This window comes from Acanthochromis polyacanthus, chromosome 17 (assembly GCF_021347895.1).
Source record: "Acanthochromis polyacanthus isolate Apoly-LR-REF ecotype Palm Island chromosome 17, KAUST_Apoly_ChrSc, whole genome shotgun sequence".
In the NCBI taxonomy this organism is placed as follows: Eukaryota; Metazoa; Chordata; class Actinopteri; family Pomacentridae; genus Acanthochromis; species Acanthochromis polyacanthus.
Window position 1 is genome coordinate 36,703,460 of NC_067129.1, and position 27,052 is coordinate 36,730,511.

General features: G+C 38.9%; 2 protein-coding genes across 2 annotated transcripts; one reads left to right on the plus strand and one right to left on the minus strand.

Moving 5' to 3' along the window:
* Nucleotides 1-1,532: 1,532 nt before the first annotated feature.
* LOC110967646 (lathosterol oxidase) lies at nucleotides 1,533-9,158 on the plus strand. The gene is made up of 5 exons (XM_022217323.2): nucleotides 1,533-1,617; nucleotides 3,271-3,487; nucleotides 4,129-4,261; nucleotides 4,364-4,464; nucleotides 6,305-9,158. Exons 2-5 carry the CDS (start codon nucleotides 3,278-3,280, stop codon nucleotides 6,755-6,757), a joined length of 897 nt encoding a protein of 298 aa, XP_022073015.2. The 5' UTR covers nucleotides 1,533-1,617; nucleotides 3,271-3,277; the 3' UTR covers nucleotides 6,758-9,158.
* Nucleotides 9,159-9,168: 10 nt separating this feature from the next.
* Nucleotides 9,169-20,949, minus strand: plekhb1 (pleckstrin homology domain containing B1). Its single transcript, XM_022217324.2, has 6 exons — nucleotides 20,465-20,949; nucleotides 15,528-15,680; nucleotides 14,430-14,532; nucleotides 14,311-14,350; nucleotides 14,137-14,227; nucleotides 9,169-10,052 (listed from the first exon to the last, which is right to left on the minus strand). The coding sequence occupies exons 1-6, from the start codon at nucleotides 20,508-20,510 to the stop codon at nucleotides 9,919-9,921; spliced, it is 567 nt and encodes a 188-aa protein (XP_022073016.2). The 5' UTR covers nucleotides 20,511-20,949; the 3' UTR covers nucleotides 9,169-9,918.
* Nucleotides 20,950-27,052: the final 6,103 nt, after the last annotated feature.

Below are 27,052 nucleotides of genomic sequence, written 5' to 3' on the forward strand. Positions count from 1 at the left end.
TAATTTTTTGAGAAGGACCTGTATATAGCTCCAGTGAAGCTCACATGCCTATGGCTGCCTGACTAACATCACGCAAAGATCCTTAGAAGGAGAGCAGCACTCCAGTTCTCTCTGCAGGTAACATCGAAAACTGCAGGAGGAGACAGAAGACATCTGGAGTTCCTGGCAAATGAAACCAGTCATGGTCAATCATGGCTCAATCTGCTCTCAATTTAGCATAGAGCACTGGAGACATATTGTGGCTGTACTGATGTCAGTTTCATGGCAGAGTTTATACAAACTGTCACCTCTGCCATTCACACCAAACTTTTTTTCATTTTGGATTTTAATTGAAAGCTAAATCTGATATATAAAAACATATAAATATTTATCCAAGATTGTTGATTGTAAGGGCTGCACAGTGGAGTAGTGGTTAGCACTTTCACCTTGCAGTAAGAAGATCCCCGGTACAAATCCCGGCCTGGGCCTGGGATCTCTCTGCATGGAGTTTGCATGTTCTCCCTGTGCATGCGTGGGTTTTCTCCAGGCACTCCGGCTTCCTCCCACAGTCCAAAAATATGCTGAGGTTTACTGATCACTCTAAATCGCCCATAGGTGTGAGTGTGATTGTTTGTCTGTATATGTAGCCCTGTGACAGACTGGCAACCTGTCCAGGGTCTTCCCTGCCTTCGCCCGAGTCAGCTGAGACAGGCTCCAGCACCCCCTGTGACCCTCGTGAGGATAAAGCGGTGTATAGAGAATGGATGGATGTTAATTGTAAGTGACTGGCACAAATTATATAGGAGGCCTATAATGTCAAGCAATGGGTCTATGAAGTTTGCAAATGTGTAAAGTATTTTATTACAGCCAGATTAAGCTGCAGACTTACAACTTTAAATTCAGTGTGTGTCAAAATTTTATCCAGTATTCCAGCAAAATAATGATTTTTAAATTAAAAAAAATACACAATAGAGATTATTTAATTTGAACTTCTTTGGTTTATATTTTTGTTTTGAAAATGTTTGGCGTATGATGATGTAAGTTTTGCATTTAGCCTTGATAAATCAGGACAAAAAAAACAGCTGTAACAGAAAATGAATCATAGAAAAACTACTACAATTGTAAAAACAATTGCTAATGCGGGGGCTGAAGCTTGCCGAATTGCAGCGTGGCTCCCAATGTTTAGCTAAATCTGTGAATTAATTTCCAGCAAAGGGTATACTCTTGGTAAAAACGATGTCAGTTCTAAATTCGTAAATTTATAAAGGGGGTTTAGTATTATGTGTTCTGTACAAGTGACAGTAGAGCACATCGAGTCGATTTTTAAGCTAGTTGTGATACAAAATGAACACGTTAAAAAACGTACCTTTATAGTTGTTAAAGAAAAATAAGTAAAATAAAAAATTTCCAGCTGTTGCAGCACCTTTAAGCGTTATAGTGCTGTAATGGTAACGCCATGATCAGTTCCTCCAATTGGCCAATCGGAAATCATAGCCAACCTGCCGTGATCGGAAACTCGTCTCTCATTGGTTTATATTTGCGTGACGTATAGAGAAATCGGTACTGATTGGTCGTTCGGCTGCCTTTAGTCAGTAAAGATTTCTCCGCTGCTGTTCCGGGATACCAGCAGCAGAAAAGGTACGGTACTATTTAAAAAAATAAATATATGTTTATATCAACACTACGTTAGTGCATCTACCTTATTTTTTCATATTATACTGTGTGTAAATGTAGGGAAATATTTAGCTTTCGGGAGAGTAGTACAATTCACTGTTAATTTGACCTAAATAAAATAACTTGTGTTATTTAGTCATACTGCCACGACCTATTTTGAACAAAGCAGATAACAAGTGGTATTTCAGGAAGAGAAATATTGATAAAGAATGGATAAATGAACAAATTTGTTTTCATTCACTGACCTGCAGCCCAGTATAGATAGTTTTTACCTGATTAGTGAAAGTTTCCTCCACCTACCAGAATATCCAACTGGTCTGTTAGATGCATTAATGAGAAACACCTGACATTCAGCAGCATTATATAACTGTCATGCTATTTTCATATTAGAACTTATTCTACAGTCTTTGTCGGGTCTAGAACTTGGTTTATCTGGTGAATTTGTTTGAATCTCTAATTTCATAATAAGTAATATTGTCTGGTCTCAACTTCAGTATTTATTTTAGATACAGGTACATTGCTAGTGTTTGTTGTAATCGCTAAGGTAAGTTTGCACAAAAAATGTTATTTTAGTAATAATAACAGTTATTTTGGGAAAAATAATAAAAATGTTATTTTAGTAATAACATTTTAGGGTCTTAATTGTAATATTTAATTTAGTTATTTTAGTAATAACATTTTAGGGTCTTAATTGTAATATTTGACTTAGTCAGTTAATTTTCTATAATAAACTTTACTGTAGAGTTTTCATCTTGTTTTTTTTTTTTTTTTTACTATATCAGACCGTTAAATATGTATAATAAGTAATATTGTAAGGTGTTAACCTCAACATTTAATTTTGTCAGAAAAATTTGTATGTTGAAAAATCTAACCTTAATATTTAGGTTTGTCAGATAATATTTTTATAATAAATAATTTTGTAGGGTCATAACCTTAATATTTACTAAACAGGTACATTTATAAAATAAACAATATTGTATTGATTAATATTGTATTAAGTCCCAACCTTAATATTTAAGTTAATTAGATACATTTTATGTAGGTTCTAACTACAGCTAAACAATATGCAATAATAATAATAATCATGCTGCTATTATGTTGTGATATTACGATAGAAGTCACAACTTTAGCGGGAATGGTAATTTTTGCTTTCATTTTGTACTGAAACATATATAAAAATGATAATGTGACTTTTGTTGGTAGACTGGGACAACTCTGTAGCACCACAGTACTTTATTTATTGCGATATATATTGGTATATTATGACACATTTTACCTTTATCAAAAACTTGCAGCTCCTACAATTTAGATATTGCACTTTGCCTTATTGTGACTCCAGTAATATTTTGATTAATTTTGCTGGCCTTGTGTCAACATTAATAATGAAATTAGTCTTGTGAATTTATATTATAAATGCAGCTGTAAGGCTTTAATCTCAATATTTGAAGTTTAATACTATTTCTGTATTGTCTGGCTCAATGTCTGTTGATTTAAAAGTGCTATGTTATTAAGTTGACTTCACCAGAGACACAAAGCTAACAAAAACTCAAATACAACGAGTACGGTTGTTGTGTGTCCTTGCTCAAGATTTGTTTCTCTTTATTCTGCTCTTCACAGATTCAACATGGACCTTGTCCTGAATGTTGCTGACTACTACGTCCTCACTCCGTATGTGTACCCGTCATCGTGGCCAGAGGATGGAGCCCTGCGGCAGATCATCAGCCTGCTGTTGCTGACCAACCTTGGCGCTGCCATCCTGTACCTGGGCCTGGGAGCCATGAGCTACTTCTTTATCTTTGACCACAATCTGATGAAACACCCACACTTCTTGGAGGTATAAAAGCCTGTGTCTCTCTTTATGAGTTATAAACTGAATGTTGGCACTGCTAAATGTTATGCAGTCACTTGAACTTTGTGTCAATCTGTTTGTGGATTTCAACACATTATGCTTGAGTGACTGGTGGTCAAAAATATTTTGCTGAGTGCAAATATTTTATATTATTTGTATCTTGACATAAAATATTGCAATATTTTCAAAATATGTGTGTTTTTAAGTTTTTAAATGATGATAGACGTCTACGGCGCAGAAAATACAACAGGCTTAATGAACACGTGTTAGTAGGAGCAATTCCTTGTTGGTGTTGGTCTTTTCATGGAGTTTATTGACAATAACAATATTAAATTATATCCTCAGGCAAGTATTCAAATGTTCAAAGAGCCTTTCTCAGCAAGTGTTGATTAAGGGTTTTAGATTCTGTGTTCATAGCAATCCACAGATGAATTAAATCCATTATATCACAACGTACAATCAAAATGCAAGTACAAAGTCTGGAGAATTACCTGTTATCACGTCTGATTCATTTATTGTGGTTACATTTTCTTTCTTTCTTTCTTTCTTTCTTTCTTTCTTTCTTTCTTTCTTTCTTTCTTTCTTTGTCTATTGTAATTGCAAATATGTACATTTGTCCTTCTTAGAATCAGGTTCGGAGGGAAATCAAATATGCGATGACCTCTCTGCCCTGGATCAGTATTCCCACTGTGGCCCTGTTTTTCGCTGAAGTCCGAGGTTACAGCAAACTGTACAACAGCGTCAGTGACTCTCCGCTCGGTAAGTTGAGCTGCTTTCACTTGTTTTGTGATTAATTTGTCGTCAGGCTGGGACCCTGAATGGAAAGAGTTGTTGGTGTTGACCTGAGCTCTGTGCTTTCAGGATGGCCTGGGCTTTTCCTCAGTATGATCTTCTTCCTGTTCTTCACCGACATGTGCATCTACTGGATTCACCGCTTCCTGCACCACAAGCTTATTTATAAGGTGTGTGTGTGTTTTTTTTAGTTTAGACTCATAAGTGTGGTTTTCTACTGACCCAGTTCATATACTGTGAAGTACAGATGGACACAAACCACTTTAAAATGACACCGAAATGTAGATTATCTGACAATGTGATGGTGTCAATCTGAATTTTTCTCCTCTTCACATCTATAATTTACATGTGCTGAAGGTTAAAATGCTGAAATGCCGTAAAACATTTTCTCAGTTGCTTTCATCAGCTTACATCATATTTGTGTTTTGATGTTTAGTTCCATTCTGAGTGTTTGCTCATGACCTCATGTCTGTTCTTAGAGCCTTGTATTCTGGATGTTTATAAGTGTTTCAATTAAAGCAAAAAGTTTACATATTTTCAAGTGCTATTTATTCCTACCTCATGGAATCATTGAACTACAGTAAAATATTAACATGTTTTTATTGGTTTGTGTTTTAACTTTGCAATTTTAAAATGCATGAAGTTAGAGCGAGACGAGGGTTTTGGTAATAGTACCGGCAAGAATATAAAACTACTTTCACCCCTGCCTGTTACACAAAATGTTCTGCAAACTAAGTTTTTCTGGGAACCAGAGGATTGTAGTATGAAGCAAGATTAGTGGGTTAGCAAGGTGACTATGAGCTTGAAGTCAGAGTTTTCACTATCACAAAGGTGGCACTCTTATTACCAGGCTAGATCTCCATTGTAACTGATGGTGTGGAGCCAACCTGGTCCAGAGCAGGTTCTGTACAGAGGCTTGTGTTTTCAGTTTTTTTTTTCTTCAAGAGTGATACAGATTCTCAACTGAAAGAACATGTATTTGCAAACCTGTTGATCTCTACATTACTAAAACCACTGAAAGTAACTGTGCAGTTACAGTATCGCACGCTGTATGCTTCGCATCGCCATGGAACCTGACATGGATTTAGTTGATGATGCAGAAATCACATAAATGTGTTTTTTTGTTTGGTTCTGATTTGCTTTCAGGTCCGTTTACACAGATCAGAAAATTGATTAAATTATTAGTATTTATTACAGAGAATTTTTAATCAGTAACATTAATTCCACTTAAATTTGGCCAAAGTAATATCCTGCATTATGGGACAGTGGCAGACCTAAATACACTTCAATACAACAGTGTTTAAATATTTAAGTTCATAATTTAACAGCTTCATTGTGCAGCTGTCAGTTAGAAATAATCAGCTGCACTGATTGATAAAATAAATACATCAGCGCATGTTTAACAGTTTTCTACCAGCATTCCTGTTTTGCATCATTTCCAGTGGTAGCACTTTTTTCCGTCATACATTTTATATTCCTCATTGTTCTACATTAAAGCAACCTGTTGACTGAAGCAGCTGCAGATGATCGTTTATTTTTGTGCAGCAGAAGAGTCACCTCACGCGTTAAACACCTCCTTTTATGTGTACAGCATTTGAAGGAGAAAGTCTGAGTTATCGAAGAAAGTCGAAAACCACCTTCGTGATACCTGATATGTCTGCCTGGGGTTTTAGTTTTTGGTGACCCGACTTACACAATTCTTTGTCTGGATGTGTCAAACTTGCTTTGAAGTTCAGCTCTCTGGAGTCTCCAGGACCCTAATCATGACAACAGGTTTACATCAGTATAAATTAGTGACATTTAATGTTTAACGTTTGGAAGTCACAAGTTCTCTAGAGTTTACCATCATCACCATTTGACACTAAGCGTAATGCTTTCATGAACAAATATGCAGCTTGCAAATGTGAACGTTTTTGTTGCAGTCTGAAATCTGAACTATAAATAATTTATCATTATAATTAAAATCAGCAATAATATTAATTGGCATGTTTAATCTCTTATTACCAACAGCTGTTCCACAAACCGCACCACCTGTGGAAGGTCCCGACTCCCTTCGCCAGCCACGCCTTCCACCCAGTAGATGGCTTCATGCAGGGGCTCCCATACCACATCTACCCCTTCCTCTTCCCTCTCCACAAGGTGCTCTACTTGGCACTATACATTTTTGTCAACATCTGGACCATCTCCATCCATGACGGCGACTACCGCGTCCCCGGAGGTCTGATCAGCATCATCAATGGCTCAGCCCACCACACCGACCACCACCTCTTCTTCGACTACAACTATGGCCAGTACTTCACTCTGTGGGACAGGCTGGGAGGCTCCTATCGGCACCCGTCAGCTCTGATGGGGAAGGGTCCTCATGATATGATCCGCAAACTTCAAGCTGAGGGAAAGTTACACAGTGACAGGGCAAAGGGGCAAGTGAACGGACAGCGAGAACTCACATATAAGGATGAATAATTATAACCGCTGAAAGTGATCACTATTTTTGTAAAGACAATTTGCTACACCCGAACAGATTGGAGAATAGTTCATGTATGTGCCAAATGAGCCATGGTGAGATTTTGAATTCGAGGGGAGAAGGGGCATCATATTGGGATTACTACATTCCACCAGTCAAATCCACAGGTAGTAGCCAGACTGACATCTGGAACTGGGGTTATTATTTAGCATTACTTGATACAATACAATCAACAAAATAGTATACAGAATATATAATGGTATATAGAATAGTATAATACTTGAGATGCAACAAAAAGTTGGAGCTCCTGGAGCTGCTACACAATCAGTAACAGATATAAGCCATAACTGGGAGTTTTAACATAAAGACTTTGAGCTGGAATCACGAAATGCAAAAGTTTCTGTAATTAACACATCAGTGACACTTCGGACTGAATCTGAAAAATGTGCATAAAAGAAACGCTGCTATATTTTTTAAACTCTTCTTATAATTGTCCATTCTCGCTACTCCACTAGGCAGACTTTGTTCCTCCTTTGTTATATACTTAAACATGAGAAATGTGACTCTGTAAAAATAAACATATTGAGGCGCCTCTTAAAGGTTGAAATTAGGTTAAATTATACAAAAAATCATTTCACATGTACATATCCAATACTGTTCAAAAGTTTGGGGTCACCCAGACAATTTCATGTTTTCTATGAAAGCATTTTTTTTAAATCATCCATTAGCCTTTCAACACAATTGCACAATGCACTATTAGAACACAGGAGTGATGATTGCTGGAAATGTTCCTCTCAATCCCTGTGTAGATATTCCATGAAAATCAGCCTTTTCCAGCTAGAATAGTCATTTACCACATTAACAAAGACTAGACTGTATTTCTGATTAATTCGATGTTATCTTCATTGCAGAAAACTGCTTTTATTAAAAAAATTAGGACATTTCTAAGTGACCCCAAGCTTTTGAACAGGAGTGTAATAATTGTGTCTGTTACAGTTTAGCTGTTAGAAGGACATTTTCCCAAAAATCACTGTGGCAAAAGCTGAAAAAGCAAATGAAAATAAATAATCAATGACTGGAAACTTTTTAAATGCCAAGAAAGCATGGCAAAAATTGTGCTTGCAAGACACATGGTTGGTCACCTTCACCTTGGAAAATAAGGAACGTGGGTTTTTTGGGATATATATTGGTACCACAGATCTTCTGAGGTAACACTACAGTGAAGGCGTTAAGAGTTTTCATTTTAAATTAAAATTTTCAGTTGTCAATCCATTGAACTCAAATCAGATCCAACTTCACAAACGCTTCAGCAAACTTCTCATGATGATATGAACATACAAGGCGCCACTGAAAAGTTACAAGACAAATCAAGAGGAAAATTAAAACAGTACCTGGTTTGAATCTGGTCACCATGTGCTTCAAAGTAGTCTTTGCGCCTCAGTCAGGTTTCAAAGTCCAAATCCTTATCTGAAAAAACTGGGTCCATTCGGTGAATTTGAATTTGATTTTAATTTTGGCACTATACATCAGTTGCACAACATGCTTCTTCCACCAGTTTGGTTTCAGTTCGTTTGACCAACCTGTGCATCATCAAGTGCCTCGGTGCCGTTCAGTAACTTTTAATTTCAGATAAGTGGCAGGTCTCTGTCCCGAGTGACATCTTGAAGTAACAAAACAAAGACGAGAAAAGAGAAGGGATGTTTGGCAGCACTGACAGGAGGTTGAACTCATGATGGAGATGCTCTGGATGGATGTAGAAGCTGAAAAAGTCACAGGGAGCTAAGTGGCATGACTAGGGGGCTTTGAAACCAACAATTGTGTGGTTGTGGCTGAAAAACCTCCACAAAACCCCAGCAACCACATACCATCAGGTAATTTACACCAAGTGTTCTCCCTCAAAGGTGTCACAATGTTACAGTAGGACCTTGAGGATGATTTGACAGTGCACAACAATGTAAATGTCAAGAAACTGACTAATTCAGTGTTGGAGACTGTGGTTCTTCCACCCTTAAAACAATTGTTTGTTCTGTGGCTGGTAGCTGCAGACCCACCTGATCTGACTGACAGAATATGAGGTTTGTCAAAAGTGAAGTTACAAATGCATCACAAAAACAAATGTAGCACAGGTCTTGATGTTGATAGCATGTAGTGAAGCAGCATCCTGAGTCTTTACAGTTTCTGCTTGCACATGTTGCACACTTAACTTTTTCACTGCACCTCGCATAAATCTGTTCTTGGTTCTGTGGCTCTGACTTTATGTTTATATTATTCATGTGCACTTATACTGATTATAAGGACCAGATATATATTTTGAGTTCTTAATGTGCTAGGGCAGGCTTCAGTTAACTACACGAGCTGTATTCAGGAGATGAACATATTAAAAACACAATTCATGTCGTCTCTCTGTGTGTTGAGTTTGTTTACAGTTTTTATACTCCTCCCGGTGTTACTTGTACACGTCATCAGTGAAGAACTGACTTACTATCAGTATGAGAATGAAACATGTTTTCTTTTAGTGTTATTACATTGATATAGACAGAACAGAAATACAGAAATAAAAAATGCTAAATTAATTTAACTTTAAAATTAATTTCACCGTGAATCTGAAGAAACAGAAATTGTACTTTGAAAGATATTCTGAACTTGTTGCCCATGACTAGCTTTTTCTGGAACTTTCAGCCCCACCTCTTGGTCTTCATTAGCATGTTGGGTTTGTTCAGATGACATGGATTCATTGACAGTTTGATCCAAAGTCTAACAAACTGAATATTGGCATTGAAAGTTGTAGTTTGACAAAACAATCCCAAATCAAGGTTCAATTTAAAATGGAAAAATCAGCAGGTAGAAGAGCATTCAGATACAAAATAAAATGTCCATTCATGTCCAGATGTCCATTCAGTGTGATGTATGTACAAGCATAAACAATATATCAATACAAAGCATCGTTTTCAGTTTCTTTGGTTTTACACGCGAACTGCACATAAAACAAAAAACAAACCCTGGAACCAAATAAGCTGCTGTTTATCAGAGCAAATATGGACAGAGATGATATTAGTGATGATGAAAAACACATTATTGCAGGTTCTTGTTGGATATTCGGCTCCGTTCTATGGGGACAGATGGCCTATGTGAAGTGTTTGTCGTGTTAATGCCATTTGTCTCAGCAGAAGAAGAACGGCATCCAGAGGAAGGATCTCATGGCTGCTCCTGCCGCCATCCCTGTCAGTATTCCCAGTGCTATATTCTCCAGCATACCATCGAATGGGTCCCTTTGAACAACTACCTGGTGGGTTCCTTGAAGAAAGGCACAGAGAAGAGCCATTTAAAGTTTTTGCGTCTAACAATGCAATGAAGGAGGGACTCCGGTTGCCAAAAGTAAATTAGCGAGAGAAGGAAGTCACCAGAAGCAGTCTAAACCTTGGAGATCGATCAAATTTGCCGGATTGTGCACAGACTACAAACTGTAAGAAGTTCGCTGTTGCCTTTTGTTGGTGATGGTTTCTGCCAGGGGCTGTACAGTGGAGTAGTGGTTAGCACTTTTGCCTTGCAGCAAGAAGATCCCCGGTGGGCCTGCATGTTCTCCCTGTGCATGGGTTTTCTTCGAGCACTCCGGCTTCCTCCCACAGTCCAAAAATATGCTGAGGTTAATTGATTACTCTAAATTGCCCGTAGGTGTGAATGTGAGTGTAATTGTTTGTCTGTATATGTAGCCCTGCGACAGACTGGCGACCTGTCCAGGGTGTCCCCTGCCTTCGCTCAAGTAGGCTGAGATAGGCTCCAGCAACCCCGGATGAGGATGAAGCAGTCTATAGAGAATGGATGGATGGATGGGTTTCTGCCAGTTGAATTTAATATCACACAAATGAGGGGCTAAATATTTGTATCATCAACCAAGTTTAGATACACCTTAAATCCCTCCCACTTTGACTTAGAATATATCAGCAACCCAGATAACCATGGTTTACAAAATAATATTTAGAATATTCAAAGCAGTGATGAAGTTCTGTTTGCAGACAAAACTTCACACATCAAAAGAAGGGCAAAGCCAATTCAAAACCAAATTAGGAAATCATTTTCAGTCCTTTTTTGTCCTCATGTCTGGTGATTTTGTTGTAAATAGTGAAATCGTACATGATTTCAACCATTATTGCAGATTTTCTACATTATTTACATTCACTAAAGCGATATAGTGGTCATACTGTGCATCAATCACCTGTAAGTTTACTGGCTTGCTGCTCAGGTGTTTGAAGCCATCCTGCATCTGCTAAATTATACAGAAGTTAGTTTCTCATTCTCAGCAGGTAAGAGAGAAGTTATGGTAAAATGAACTTACAGTGCTGAGTGACCAGTTCTAACACCAAGAAGAATCATCCATCCATCCTCTATACACCGCTTTATCCTCACGAGGGTCGCTGGAGCCTATCCCAGCTGACTCGGGCGAAGGCAGGGGACACCCTGGACAGGTCGCCAGTCTGTCACAGGGCTACATACACAGACAAACAATCACACTCACATTCACACCTACGGGCAATTTAGAGTTATCAATTAACCTCAGCATGTTTTTGGACTGTGGGAGGAAGCCGGAGTACCCGGAGAAAACCCACGCATGCACAGGGAGAACATGCAAACTCCATGCAGAAAGATCCCAGGCTCACCCCGGGATTTGAACCAGGGATCTTCTTGCTGCAAGGCGAAAGTGCTAACCACTACGCCGCTGAGCAGCCCCCAAGAAGAATCAGTCACAAATATTTCTTTTTTAATATTTCCATTTTATAGCGTGGATTTTTTTTATTCTGCTTGAACTTCTCCTTCTTCTAGTTCTTTGTCTACCACTTGCTCTTCTTGTTTTTCTTCTACTTCTTCGACTTCTACTGCCTCTTGTACTTCTTCTTCTGCTCCTTCTTGTATTTCTACTACTCCTACCTCTTCTTCTTCTTTTACTTCTACTTCTTCTTATTATTATACTTGTTTGTTTTTTTTAACAATGTTTTTATTGAGTTTCTCGGATTTCCAAAAATTAAATTACAAAGTGAAATTGAACAATTTAAATCTTAAATCTTAGATAATTGTTACAAGGTTATTGAACAGAGCAAAGAAAACAAAACAAAAAATAAAATTAATATAAAAACAGATAAATAAAAATAAAATAAAAAACACATAATAATATTAAAACAAACAAACAAATAAATAAGTAATTAAAATACCACTCCAAAATTTCAAATATTTCTTATGGCTCTTTCCTTTCCTTTAATGTATTCGAAAGATCAGTTCTCTCCAAGTCGGTGATAAAAGGTCTCCAGATCTGATCAAATTGCTCTTCTTTACCTTTAAGAAAGTATGTTATTTTTTCCATCGCCAAAAATGATGACATTTCTCTTATCCAGTGACCCAGTGTTGGACAGTCCATCTTTTTCCAAAATAGTGCAATTAATCTTCGAGCGTGAAGCAAAAACATTTGCTAAAACCTTAGAATAGCTATTTATAGAACACCTTTTTGGGTATATTCCCAATATAAATAACTTGGGGTTTCTCTGAATATTTACAATATTTATCCTGATGTAGCATGTTAGCATCGGCTAGCTCCGACAAATCTTTTGAGCCCCCTTTTGGTTTCTTAGGCATTTCTTCTTTTCTCTTCCCTCCTCTTCAGAACAGATTTCAGTCGAACCTTGTATGAAAGTGGAGTCTAAATTGCCAGAATTACAAAAACAGCAGAGCTTGTGATTAAGCATGACTTTTCCCTATGCCGCCATAACCGGAAGTCATTATTATACTTGTTATACTTCTTGTCATTCTACTTGTCGTCTTTTACCTATTGCTGATTTAAAGCTCCACCAGGCTGGATCGCTGTGTGCCCAAATCAAGCACTCCATAGTTCAATTTGCCCATGTGCTCTCCAGGTGTGTGCAGGTAAACCATATATGAAGAAAGACTTCTGACACATTGAACAACATGCACTTCTTAGATTATCCATATTGTGTATCCACAGGACAGGAAGTCAGAGGAAGGTACAGTGGATGACTTTTTGATTGCTGGATGCTGTGTTTGTTCACAGGCCTACTGGCTGCTGCTGTTTCTGTTTGACTAACGTGGACATGCAGGTTGTTGGTCACTGCCCAGACTGTTTGTTGAATGGATCCTCTGGTAAAATCTAAAACAAGTGAGGTGGACAGCTGTTGTGTTTCAAGTTGTGTGTTGTTTACTACCTAAAACCACCCCCATGAGCCAGTGTTTGAGTATCTGAGATTAAAAAGCAAATACAGTTGCACCAAAATAACATTTTATACAGCACTGGTGAAAACCTGTTTGCATTGTTCCCTCATAAATGCTGCTTCACCATGATTTCTGCTGGGCGTATACCTGCTGGCTTTTTTATTTACTTCAAAAGTCGTTAAAATTAATTGATCAGGATGCAAGAATCAGTACAAAATACTGAATAAACAACAAATCATATGCAGTACCTGAAAAAGATGTCATGAACCTAAACAAATCTGCATTATTATATCTGCAAGTAGATCAATTAATCTCTGATTCTGCTTAAAAAAATAAACTGAAGTTGTCATTTCTGTGATTTTTCATATTAAAATTATTTTATGTTTTGTTTTATATTATTGTGACACGCAGCCACATATAATTTTTTTGTAATTATGTGCCTAAAGTTGGGATTTTCCATGATGGCTTCAGTGTTTTCTTTCTCCATATTTTAAGTCCTCACAATCAGAGACTTGTCCAGTATTGCAGATTCTGACTCAAAGTCGATTTGAGAAAAAACTGTGGAAATTTCAGGTTTTTATATTTATTAGCTTCTAGATATTGTCATTCAAACACAGCCTCAAATTTAAAAAATCATGGTGAAAGTGGGTTGATGGGGAAATTTAATTGCTTTAAAAATAGTTATCTCAGAACACATATGATATAAAATTTCACAAATATTTTTTATAAATATGCAGATTTTATGCTATAAAAATGTTAAATAAGAAATGGTTGAGCAGAAATATTTTTTTTAAAGATTATGATTTAAGATGGATTGATTCATCTGTGAAATTTTATCATGTACTTTCTAAGAAACTGATGATGCCCATCAACTCAATTTCAGCATTTTTTTGTATGTTAGAATTTGAGGGTTTGCTTAAATGACATTATCTCAGAAATTGTTAAAGAAAAACAGTATTTCATATATGTAGCTAAAATTTCACTGATATCTTTATAAATATACACATTTTATGCTATAAAAATATCAGACATGGTTGAGCAGAAATAGTTTCTAAGAATGTAATAATTTCAGATGGAATGACCCCTAAATTCCTTTTGTTGCAATATTGATCACAAGTCATAAATAAATCAGTCCAGTTTTCCGTTTTTCTCTACAATAACATACCTGGTCCTGCTCCAGGTGTGATGTAGACGGTGTGGTAGTTGTTAAGAGGGACAGCCTGATACGAGTCATCATATGGATCATACGTGAACATCTACAGAAAAGAAAACACAGCTCAGTGACGGAAACTTTGCTGAGTTCACTGGTCAGCTCGGACAGGAAACACTGTGGACTCACTGGGTTCCTCCTGGTGTCGAGCAGCATCAGTTTCCAGGCTCTAAGGAAGAAATGAGCAGGAATGAGGCACTGACTGATGGTTGCAAAGGAAGAAAGAGCAGACAAATGAAGCCACTTACATCGATTCATCTTCACTGTTAGCACACAGGTTGAGCGTTGAGCCGTCTCTGAGGTGAACCATGATGAGATTCTCCCTGGGATTAGTCTCTGGTGGAGTCACACCTGCAGCCAAGTTAAAGAAGGAATTCAGCCGCAAATCTACATCTTGAACAATATAGTGCTTTTGACCCCAAAAAGGCAGTAAAAATAAGAAAGTGATTAATGAGGCATACTTTTAGAGCATTCTCAAAGGCAAAGTAGTGGTATTGTGAGTATACAGTCATAAACTAAAATTTACCTACCCTTGCAAAGACCATATCACTGCAGTCTTAGGTGGAAACTTTGAAACCCTTGCATCTTTGTCACAAAAAACATTCACGCATTTTGGTTCTACCATAGATTTATTATAGGTTTTCTAGAAATATGATAAAATCTTCTGGGTCAAAAATATACATGCAGCAGTTTTAATATTTGGTTGAATTCCTTTGGCCACTTTCAGCTCAACTAGGCACTTTTGATAGCCGTCCACAAGCTTCTTCTTGTAACTTTGACCACTGTTTTTGACAGAATTGGTGCAGTTCAATAATTTTATTGGCTTTGTGACACAGACTTGTTTTTTGACCATAGTACACAGGATCTTAATGAGTCAGGACTTTGAGGAGACCAGTACGAAACCTGAATTTCAGCCGATCTAGCCATTTCTTTACCATTTTTAAACTGTGTTTGGGGTCACTGCCTTGTTGAAACACCCAACTGTCTCCAAGATCCAACCCTCTGACTGACGATTTTAGGTTTTCCTGAAGAATGTAGAAGTAATTTTCCTTCTTCATTATTCCATTTACTTTGTGTAAAGCACCTGTTTCCCTCTATATGAAAACAGCCCCAGATCATAATACTGCCACCACCAGGCGTGACAGTAAGTTTGGTGTTCTTAGAATTAAAGACCTCAACTTCTCTCCCACAAACTGTTTTCTGGTCATATGTTTCAAGGAAGTTCATGTAAAGTTTTGTTTATGTCTGTACATGTGTTTTTATCATGAAGACATAAGGTATCCCAAACACCTTTTAACATAACTACACTTGGTTTTGTCAAATGGCCTCATATTCCCGTGTCCTACCTCCACACTCCAGGCCAGACCGTACATCTATACATGATACTTTGAGGCCAATACGGTGTTCCAGGTCTCGTCTGCTGTCAGTCTTGTAGAAGCAAAGACTCCCGTCTATCCAAAGGTCACACCAGTTTAACTTCCAGCGTTTTAAGACAGAAGCTAAAGAGGAGACACAGTGTAACATTAGCAAGGCCAATATTTTCAGCCGACGTTTTCCTTGTCACAGATATATTGCTGTCAGCATATATATTATCCCATATGAAAACTTTATTTTGCAGAACCTGATGCATAAAAAGATGCTTGGGGTAATTCAGAAACAGTGTTACCACATAGTTTGTCCAACCGAGTAGCTCCATTTTTTTACAACAGCACTGTCTGCAGCACATGTAGACTGTGCTACATGTGCACATCACATATGATGCGGAGTCCAGTCTTAGTTTTTAGAAAAATGCTAAAAATGATAGCCCCATCATTTTCCCTTTTCCCCATTTTATGAATCTCAAATAGTTTTTCCAGGTTTTCCAAAAAGAGACAATAAATAAAACTAGCATAATTGCACAAGGGTTTTCTCATCATCAATTAGCCTTTCAACATCATTAGCTAAGACAATGTGCCATTAGAATACAAGAATGAGAGTTGCTGGAAATGGGCATCTGTACCCCGTATAGATACAAAATCATCCGTTTCCAGCTAGAATAACCATTGACTGCATTAACAATGTCTAGACCGTATTTCTGATTCATGTAAAGTTATCTCAGTCCCTACACCACTTGATGGAGAAAGCAGGATTTTGGCCGTGAGAGAGGTCTGGTCAAATAACTGTGATGGACTGAATGCAAGTGAGCAGGATCTCCTGTGGCAGCTGCTGCTGGAGTTTAAAGACTCCTTCTCATTATCTGAAGATGATGTGGGCAACCTCATTCAACATGAGATAGACACTGGGGATGCGCAGCCAATTAGGATCAGACCCTGACGCCTGCCAATGGCTAGACAAGCTGCTGCTGACAAAGTCCTGCGGGAGATGCAGCAGGCTGGACTGACTGAGCCCTCCACCAGCCCATGGGCCTCTCCAGTTGTCATGGTCCTCAAAAAGGTGAAAGATGATTTCTGGTTCTGTGTGGACTACAGACCCCTGAACAGTGTGACTAAGAAAGAATCTTATCCTCTCCCACGCATCGATGTGACCCTCGACTCGGTGGCAGGGTCCTCTTGGTTTTCTTCACTGGACCTGCGCAGTGGATACTGGCAGATGCCCATTGCCCCTGATGCCAGACCCAAAACTGCCTTTACTACTAGTGGGGGTTTGTGGCAGTTTAAGGTCCTCCCATTTGGTCTCTGCAACACCCCTTCTTATAGTAGTGTGTGTTGCAGTAGCCTCATTATGAGATTCGAATTTGAAAACTGTCTGGTTCCTCCCTGCCTTGCTCCACCACATTTTGTGAATATGCCTGCTCAAACGTCCGATTTTGATTTGGGTCCGCTTATGATGAAATAAGCAGATTTAACTCCTCCCCCCGTGCCCCCCACCCCCACCCCCCCCCCCCCCCCCCCGTACTGTCCTACCAGCGTGCATTGTCCTGGGTGAGGGAGGGTGTTCTGGAGTGGCGGTTCCCTCACAGCACCACTCTTCTCTCGTTTCCCGGAGCTCGGCTTCTCGGTGCGGGCGCCGGGCAGTCTCGTGCGAAGTGACCAGGCTCATGGCACCGGAAGCAGCTGTCGTAGGCGTAGGCGGCTCGGTTATATATATATATATATATATATATATATATATATATATATGAGAAGGTTATTCGGAAGTGGAAGAAGTACAACATGACTGTCTCAATAGATCTAGGCTGGGGGCTCCATGCAAGATATCATCTTGTAGGGTCTCACTGATCATGAAAAAGGTTAGAGATCAGCCTAGAACTACGTGGGAGGAGCTGGTTAATGATCTCAAAGCAGCTGGGACCACAGTCACCAACAAAACCATTAGTAATACACTGAGACGCAATGGTTTAAAATCCTGCAGTGCGTGCAAGGTCCCTCTGCTCAAGAAGGCTTAAATCCAGGCCCGCCTCAAGTTTGCCAATGAACATATTAATGACTCCGAGAGAGAGTGGGAGAAGGTGCTGTGGTCAGATAAGACCAAAATCGAGCTCTTTGGCCTCAACTCAACTTGATGTGTTTGGAGGAAGAGAAATGCTGAATATGACCCCAAGAACACCATCCCCACCGTCAAGCATAGTGATGGAAGCATTATGTTTTGGGGATGTTTCTCTTCTAAGAGGACAGGTCGACTTCACCGCATCGACGGGAAGATGAACGGGGCCATGTATCGCAAAATTTTGAGTGACAACCTCCTTGCCTCCCCCAGGACACTGAAAAGCACATCAAGGTCATGGAATGGACTAGCCAGTCTCCTGACCTTAATCCTATAGAAAATCTGTGGAGAGACCTGAAGCTTCGAGTTTCCAAACGCCACCCTCAAAACTTCCAGGATTTGGAGATGATCTGCAGAGAGGAGTGGACTAACCTAGTAAGCAACGACAAGAAACGTCTGATTGCTGCGTTTGCCAACAAAGGTTAATTTTTTTTTTTAGATTCTTTGTATCACTGTTCAAATAAAGCTGCCATAAAAATCAGAGACTGGTCATTTATTTCTTAGTATGAAAACTTTCAAAATCAGCGGGGGATCAAATACTTATTTCCTCCACTGTATGTATATATATATATATATATATATATATATATATATATATACACACATATACACACACAGAATGACACAAAAAAAAAACGGGAACTTAACAATCCATAAAAACAAGAGTGATGAAAGAAAAATATTTTATTTATAGTAATTGAAACCTTATAACATGCCATTTAAGAAACGATGGAATTTTGATTTTTTTAAAATTACTTCCTGTAGATGGCGTCCTCCTGTACGAATGCATTCTTGAAATCTAACTGGGGCTATCTCAAGAGTAAAGTGTACACGACTCGACCAAGAACTCTGGATGAGTTATAACAGAGAATTCAGGATGAAACTCACAGTATCCCAGCTGAGATGTTGCAGCGGTCAATGAGGAATCTCAACAGCAGATTTCAAGAATGCATTCGTACAGGAGGACGCCATCTACAGGAAGTATTTTTAAAAAAATGAAAATTCCATCATTGTTTCTTAAATGGCATGTTATAAGGTTTCAATTACTATGAATAAAATATTTTTCTTCCATCACTCTTGGTTTTATTGGATTGTTAAAAAGTTCCCATTTATTTGTGTCACCCTCTGTGTGTGTGTGTGTGTATATATATATATATATATATATATATATATATTCAGTATCATGTGCAATATATATGTATATAATATTAATAATGTCAATAGTTTGTGCAATATCGGCTTCAATGTCTAGATAGATAGGTAGATAGAGAGGCTAAGCTACAACCTAGCTCAGCCTTTATGGTGTAACATCTTCATATTATAAGTCTGCATCCTTTAATTAGGTCAAACAATGTCGTGTGTTTCCGTCATACTTGTGCTTCAGGATGTAGTCTTTTTCCCAACAGATACATCCCCGTTACATGTCCTTGGTAAGCCTACTTAAGGACACAGTCAGGGACAACTAATGGGATTATAAGTTACAAGGGTTGGAGTTTCATAACAGGTCCAGTTTTTTTCCCAGAAAACTCTCAGTATGCCTATAGAAGCCCTGTCATTACAACAAATCATGGTTGGATGTAATGAATTTGGAATGATAAATGTGAGATAAGCATTTTGTGTTGTAAAAATAAGTTGTGAAAAATGTGGAAAAATCCTGAAACCATACAAATATCACAGATTACAAATATGCTGATAAACAAGCCTGTCACAGATAAAGTACTATCCCTATATTTTGATGCATGAATAGCAATATTTCTCTTACATAGTTTGTCTGCTAGTTTTTTTAATTGTAAATTGCCCTAATTAGCACATATTCAGTCACAATTCTTAAAAATTTTTGGGAAAAAATTTTGATTTTTTCATTGACTATGTTAATAGATTGAATATCATCTGTTATTTTTATAGTTAGTTTTCGAAACCTCCCAAATATCTACTGGGCTCAAGAACATTCAGTACTACACTAAAGAGTGGTGAGCAGTTTGAAACAGGTAGTTGTTTTTAGTATTTCAAAGGAACGATGTGCTTTTCAGACATATTTCAAGCAATTGAGTTTTAAATTTATGTTTCTTAATCTTATGGTGCAAATGGAAAGCATGGTAAGCTTCTGTTATTTTAAATGTGTTAAATGAGTAAGGATGACTTGACTTAAAACTCCAAACCATTCATCCATATGGCTTCTCAGAAGTATGATCTGTAAATATAGAAATTTTAACTTAAACAGGTCCCAATTTGTTTGAAAACTGTTTCAAATGTAAAAAAAAAAGAAAAAAAAGAGCATATTCTGTGTGAAATATTCACTTTTGTGCATGAACATTTTTGTAATATAGAGGGGGATTTTCACTCTACATGAATTTACTATTTTCTTCTTTACTTTATACATTCTGAAAGTGCTATACACACTGGAGTGAGCCAATGCACTGATCATGAACCACAAAGTCCCTGGTTTAAGTCTGTTTGTTGCAGGTCATTAACTATTTCTCTCATAGACAGACATTATTAGTTTTGTAGTCACGATTAAAATACCCAAGGATGTTTAAAAAAAGTCAAAACTCGGATAAGGACAAATATCCTTCAATATAGCCCAAGATCTTGCATTGTATTTGCATATTTTGTTATAAAAAAAAGTTTGCTTTCACATGAATCAGACAGAAGTGCTAGAAATCCTCAAATACAAGAAACTGGAACATGTATGTATGTTAAATTAAATTGTCACCTGCACTAGTTATACACATAATCCTGAGTTTGTGCTTCATCAAAACAGTCAAAGAGACCTTCATATCAGCAAAAAGATTCTACTCACTCTGTCTCCACAACCAGCCCGACCTCAAGAGTGCCATGTCTCTCATCTGTTGTCCTTATTGTTGCTACTTTAAATTAATAATATTCCAGTCGATGCAAAATGAGTAATTTTAATTGTTATAAGACAATATGATCAGGCATATGGCTGTGCTCTCCTCTGTTTATGTTCCCTGTAGACGGTGAGGTGCTGGAGGATTAATCTGGTTCTCACTAGGATTGACTCTCAGGATATTTCTGGATTAGCAGACCACACCCTTCACCTCATCCTAGACAGATTCTCTGACCTTCTTTGATACCTTTTCTCATGTTAACACCTTTAACACACCCTCATAAACTTAACTCAAGTGACTTCCCCCTCTTGTTTTATTTACATACTGTATATAACCTGCTTTCACAAATGAATCCTTGCACTGAAAGAACAACAAGAGATTAGCCTACGTCTGCAGGTCAGTTATGAGAGTTGTCAGAGAGCAAGTGGCACACAATGACATAATTTCCCGTTAAAGAAAGTACCAATGTCACGCCCTCCAGCTCCGGTGCTCTGGCTCATTAGCCTAATTACAAGCACAGCCGACTCAGATGAGCAATCACCACAGCTTAAAAGCCTGGCTCACTCAACAGCTCTCTGCCGGGCCATTGCATGTGGACACTGTCATCGCACACCTCGCTGTCTACGGCTCCCCTCGGAACCCACGTCTGCTCGTCCACCCGACTCCGCTCCACAGACCCCTTAATCAACTCCGGATTCCGCCTGCTCCGCCGCCCCAGTCACGTCCCTGCATTCAGTCTTTCCAATTTCGTTTCTGCCCTGGACTTTATGCGAGTTTCTCCTTTCCCGTTTTGAATTTAGTTCTTGTTCAGCTCCCCACCGCGGCCGGGCGCCGTCGTTTAGTTTCGGTTTCGATTCCTGTTTAGTTCATTCCTTATGTTTCCTGTTCTGTTTTATTTTGGTTCTTTATTTATTAAATCACCCACCTGCCTGTCGCTTGCTGCTTGGGTTCAAACCACCTGTTTCGTAACACTAATTTCTTTTGGAGTCACTTGATCATGGTCTTTTAAGGTTGAGATTTAGTGGGGGTTTTTTTATGTGTTTAATCCATAATTCTTCCCTGAAAGCCCAGATTTTCTACAGCTGCTCTGGACTTCGAACTGGAGGCAGCCACCAACTCTCCTGCCTGAGATTCAGTTGTAAATAGTTTTGAATCACCGCATATTAACAGAACTTCAGAAAATAAGGACTTGTATATCATCTCATTAAGAACACACTGGAGTTAAAAACCACTACGCAGGACATTGCTAACAATCAGCAAACTTCTTGTTTTGGGAAGATAAACAGACTCCTCTATGGCACAAGTGAAATGTTACATGAGTAGAAGCAGAAGCATGTGTTATCTAAAGCTGATTTTGCTTCATCTGATATGTGGACAAAAAAAAAACAACAGAGGCTGGGGGTTTTGTTTGGAAGCATCTTGGTGGTGTTGATCGGAATTAATCTGAAAGTGTAGCAGCACACAAGGGGAACAGGAACATCACTTGTTATAAGTGAATTCCATTTCAGTACAAGGAATTGATATGAAAATAGAGGGGGGGAAAAGTGCATTGCAGAAACACGAGCATTCAAGATAAAAAGATTTCGGCAGAGTATTTCATGTGCTAGTGTTGCTCTTGCTAATGTCATACTTTTGTCACCCGTGTTGTTACTACTGAAACACTGTAAAAGAATCCAGCATCCCAATAGCCATGGCCAGCTTTGTGTTGTTTTGGGGAGCAAAGCGTGTCACCCTAAAGGAGGACGACATGACTACCGAAAAAATAGCCAGGCTTTTCCAGGTAAATATTTTTTGTGAAATTGCACTCTACTTTTAACCACAAAACGTAACCTAGCTGTTCATTTCTGATGTCTACAATGAGATCAGAATCAGAATAACTTTATTCATCCCTGAAGATTTCAGATAACGTAGTTTCAGATATCTGCATTTCACATTTTGACTAGCTACATTCACTCATTCACGCCGATCATATTTACTGAATAAAACACTACTGAAAAACAGAGGCAACATGAAAAAGACAAGGAGGAAAAGTCTGATTTGTTACCTAGCAACCACAAGATTCTTTGTAGCAACTTAAAGTCTAAACAATACACGAAGGGAAGACAACACAACACATTTCTATTTCAAAATAAAAACATTTGTCATTGTGACCTGTCACTATTATTATTAACCTATTGTCAGAGAAAAATATTTACACTAGCCCACATTTTTCATAAACCTCTTGCTCTGTTGTTTCAAAGGTTCATATAGTCTCTACATTACCGATGATAACAATATGGCCATATTCCCTGGAAATGAGGGTCAATTCAGAACTATTGACCTTATTGTAAGGGGACATTATGAAGTGCGTGGAGAGAGTGATGATATGGTGGAGCCAGTCAGTGTGCCTGGACCATTCCCGACCCGCTTCTCCTTCCGCTGACCAGCGAGTGTCGCTGCGGGCTCAGCTCATGGCTCAGCTTCAACTGCAAGGCCCTCTCCGAGAGCACCCATGGCTAAGACATTCCAAAGGTGACCAAATGCTTGAGCACATCAGATAGGCGCATCAGGCTTATATGAGAATCTATCTATCTATCTATCAACCATAATTGGTGTGAATTTGATATGTTCTGTCTGTATTACAAGGATGTACAATGAATTTCCAAATTATTTTCATCTTCAGGACCGTCTTCATTGCTGATCTTGTGGATGGCAGATTGGAAACAAGCAAAACCCTGACAGTCCGATTCTCGGAATTTGAGGCTTCTGTCGTGGGCATCACAAGTAAAGTAAATGATGCCCTTGAACAAGAGGACTCGATCATCCTTACTGATTCTCAGGCAAACCAGATCTTGGACACAGAGGGCACCATCGGTAAATTAATAAATCAGGGGAGGCATGGCTCAGCGGGTAGAGTGGCCGTCTTGTAACTGGAAGGTTGCCGGTTCGATCCTCGGCCCGTTGGGCTCATGTCGAGGTGTCCCTGAGCAAGACACCTAACCCCTAATTGCTCCTGATGGGTCGTGGTTAGCGCCTTGCATGGCAGCTCCCGCCATCTGTGTGTGAATGTGACGTATCATGTAAAGCGCTATATAAATACAGCCATTTACCAAATAAAAACGAATATTTATAACCCTCTGGTCTTAACAAACTCTCCCTTTTTCTGTAAATTGTATACTTCACGTACTACTAAATAAGCTATTTTATTTTCAGGATCAGTGTTTTGGAAAGTTTGTGCTGTGAAGGAAGGAAATTTACAGCAGTTACAAGGAAGCAAAAAGAGGAGACTGAGGTGAAATATGACACAGGCACCAAGACTGAAAAACTGGTGACAATGATTGCATTTTTACTGATTAGGATTTTGTTGAGCCCAAGTATATTTTGCCTGTTTTTTAGTCGGCGAGATGATAACCCAACACTAGCCACACACCATTTAACATCACAAAAAGATTTTGTCATGGTACCACTTTACAAGTGAAACCCCCTCAGTGCTCTGCTTTCCAAAACAGAACTGCTCTAAACAGCAAGAGACAATCTGATACTCCAGCTAATATTCTACTAATCATCTAGCAATCAACTAACAATTCTTTAAAATGAATTTAAAGAGTAAAGTCCAAAGGCTGTCATTCACTCATTCATCCTGCTACATTTAATTGATTTTAGATACAGTAAAGCGGTTCAGTTTTATAGTCACACATTGTACAGGGGCTGTCAGACTAGCAGCTGACAGCTCTGGCTAGTGCCTCCTCCCCTCCTTTTTCCCTCTTAGGTGTCCTCACCTGGTGACCGCAGCAACAGGTGTTTCTCGTTCCAATCAATTGCCAGATTGGGAGCACGTGGAAACACAGCCAATCAGCCTCACTCCTTTTGCCATAAGAACAGATGCCACTCTCCTCAGTGCTGGATCATGAAACCTCTTTCCCCGTTCCACCTGCTCCTACCATTCACCTCCTGATTCAGTCGGCTACCACCTGGAAAGCCACCTACCTTTGCCGTAGTCTGTCCATGTTATGGTTAGGGTGTGGTAGAACCCAGGCGCAGACACAACAGAAGGGCAACCAGGTTTTACGGGGAAAAAAGGGGTTTATTGCAAAAATCCAAAACCACTATAAACCAAGAAATTATACTGAGGAGGCACAACAAAAACCAAGCAGTTGAACATAAAAGAGCTATGGGGTCGTACTCACACCCCGCAGAACTAATATTAACAGAAACCAAGCTGATGTCCATTCAAAATTACTGAGTCCAAGGGAAAAAAGCAGAAGGGTCCAAAAAACTGAGGTGGTCCAGAAGGAGTTGGGTTTGGGGAAGGCATGTGGGTCTGTCCGAACAATGCTCCAGCAACAACTGAGGGAAGCAGGGGCTTTTATGGCAGAGGAGGGGAGCAGGTGAGTGGGGTTGGCTGATTAACTGCAGCTGAAGCCTATGCAGAAATCAGCCGGCAGCCAGAGGGCGAGTGATTGGGAGAGGGAGAGGAGGGAACAGAGGAGAAACAAGGGGCAGGAGCTGGAGTGGAACCATGACAGTAGTGATGGCGAGATGAAGTTTCATGAAGCACTGAGGCTTTCCATCCAGTTGGTTCACTCATGGGTCGAAGCTTCATGGTGCTTCATTTGCTCTACTGTGCCATCAAGTGGACAAATAAAAGTAAAACAGGCAGAGTGCCTATAATGACTTGCCTGGGGACCAGACAGCCTTTATATTGTGTATTACAAATACACATAAAGTCAGTCTGGAACTGCTCCATTGAACCAAATCTAGCCCAGAGGCGGGACTACCGATCACAGCTTGAATTGGAGAGAGCCAATCAGCGTAACACATGTGTGACGCAATCACTAAGCGACCTAACAATTGCCTTTCCGCCATGATGTTTTGTAGTTTTAACAGCTTCCTTCGCCGTACGGGGGTCCTGAGGAAAATCTAAGCTCTCCCTTTCAACAGTGGAGGGCAGCATTACGCATTCTATCGTACAGCCTGCCGGAATTAAAAATACATCCTTTTTAAAAAGAAAAGCTTTAAGAGCTGCTTCTTGTTGAGGTTTTAAGGACAAATTCAGGCCGTGCAAAACAGAGGAAGGCGCACGAGAGAAACCTCGCTCTGTTGCGGTCGCATCGTTAACTCCCGCCTCTGGTGCTCTGATTGGTTCGGTCTGATCTGCTCGGAGCTTGAAAACCTGTCAAAATGTGTCAGTGGAGGAGGGCTAGACCGTATTCCCGTATATCCCTTATAACGGGAATACAGTCTAGCTAAGCTAGGCTATATAATGACACACTAGCTTTGCTATGTGAAGCTTTGAATTGTGTTTAAATGATAATGCCAATAAACATATAATATACTTAATATAGTGTCTGTTTTTCCTGACAGCAGAGATAGAGAGGAAAGTGGAAACAAATGGGGAGAGATTTGAGATCTGTAGTTTGACTGCTTGATTGAGGTCAGGTTCTGGTTTTCTGTAAAGTGTTTAAATACTTTTAATTGTAATAAGGGCAACATAAATAAAATGTGCTTGTGCTTCTTTTTGTTTTGTGACTGTGCTTGTGGTACCATTGCAAAACTAAAGTAGGGACAGCATTTTATTTGATATTATTCAAAAATATGAGAATTATTCCACAGAGCTGGGATTTAGGTGGTTTCTTTTTTTGGACAATATTTCTCCAGCTCCTTGGAACACCTCACCTTTAATAAAATCATACATATTAGGACTGATAGTTCAATATATGGCAGGTATCCAATATATTATGAGTTTTCCCACATATAAACTTTATTATGAGTAGTCAACTCAAAATACTCCCACACGGGTGAGGACTTCCTCTTTCTTCCTTGCTCCATCTGTGAGAGAGTATTTGTGATACAACCAACAAACATGGAACTGGCAGGAATTTGAATGTTCTTACAGTGTTCTTGTAAAATCACTGTCACCACAATATATATATATATATATATATATATATATATATATATATATATACACACGTGGACAAAATTGTTGGTACCCCTCAGTTAAAGAAGGAAAAACCCACAATTCTCACTGAAATCACTTGAAACTCACAAAAGTAACAATAAATAAAAATTTATTGAAAATTAAATAATCAAAATCAGCCATCACTTTTGAATTGTTGATTAACATAATTATTAAAAAAAACAAACTAATGAAATAGGGCTGGACAAAAATGATGGTACCCATAACTTAATATTTTGTTGCACAACCTTTTGAGGCAATCACTGCAATTAAACGATTTCTGTATTTGTCAATGAGCGTTCTGCAGCTGTCAACAGGTATTTTGGCCCACTCCTCATGAGCAAACAGCTCCAGTTCTCTCAGGTTTGATGGGTGTCTTCTCCAAATGGCATGTTTCAGCTCCTTCCACATATGTTCAATGGGATTCAGATCTGGGCTCATAGAAGGCCACTTTAGAATAGTCCAACGCTTTTCTCTCAGCCATTCTTGGGTGTTTTTGGCTGTGTGTTTTGGATCGTTGTCCTGTTGGAAGACCCATGATCTGCGACTGAGACCAAGCTTTCTGACACTAGGCAGCACATTTCTCTCCAGAATGCCTTGA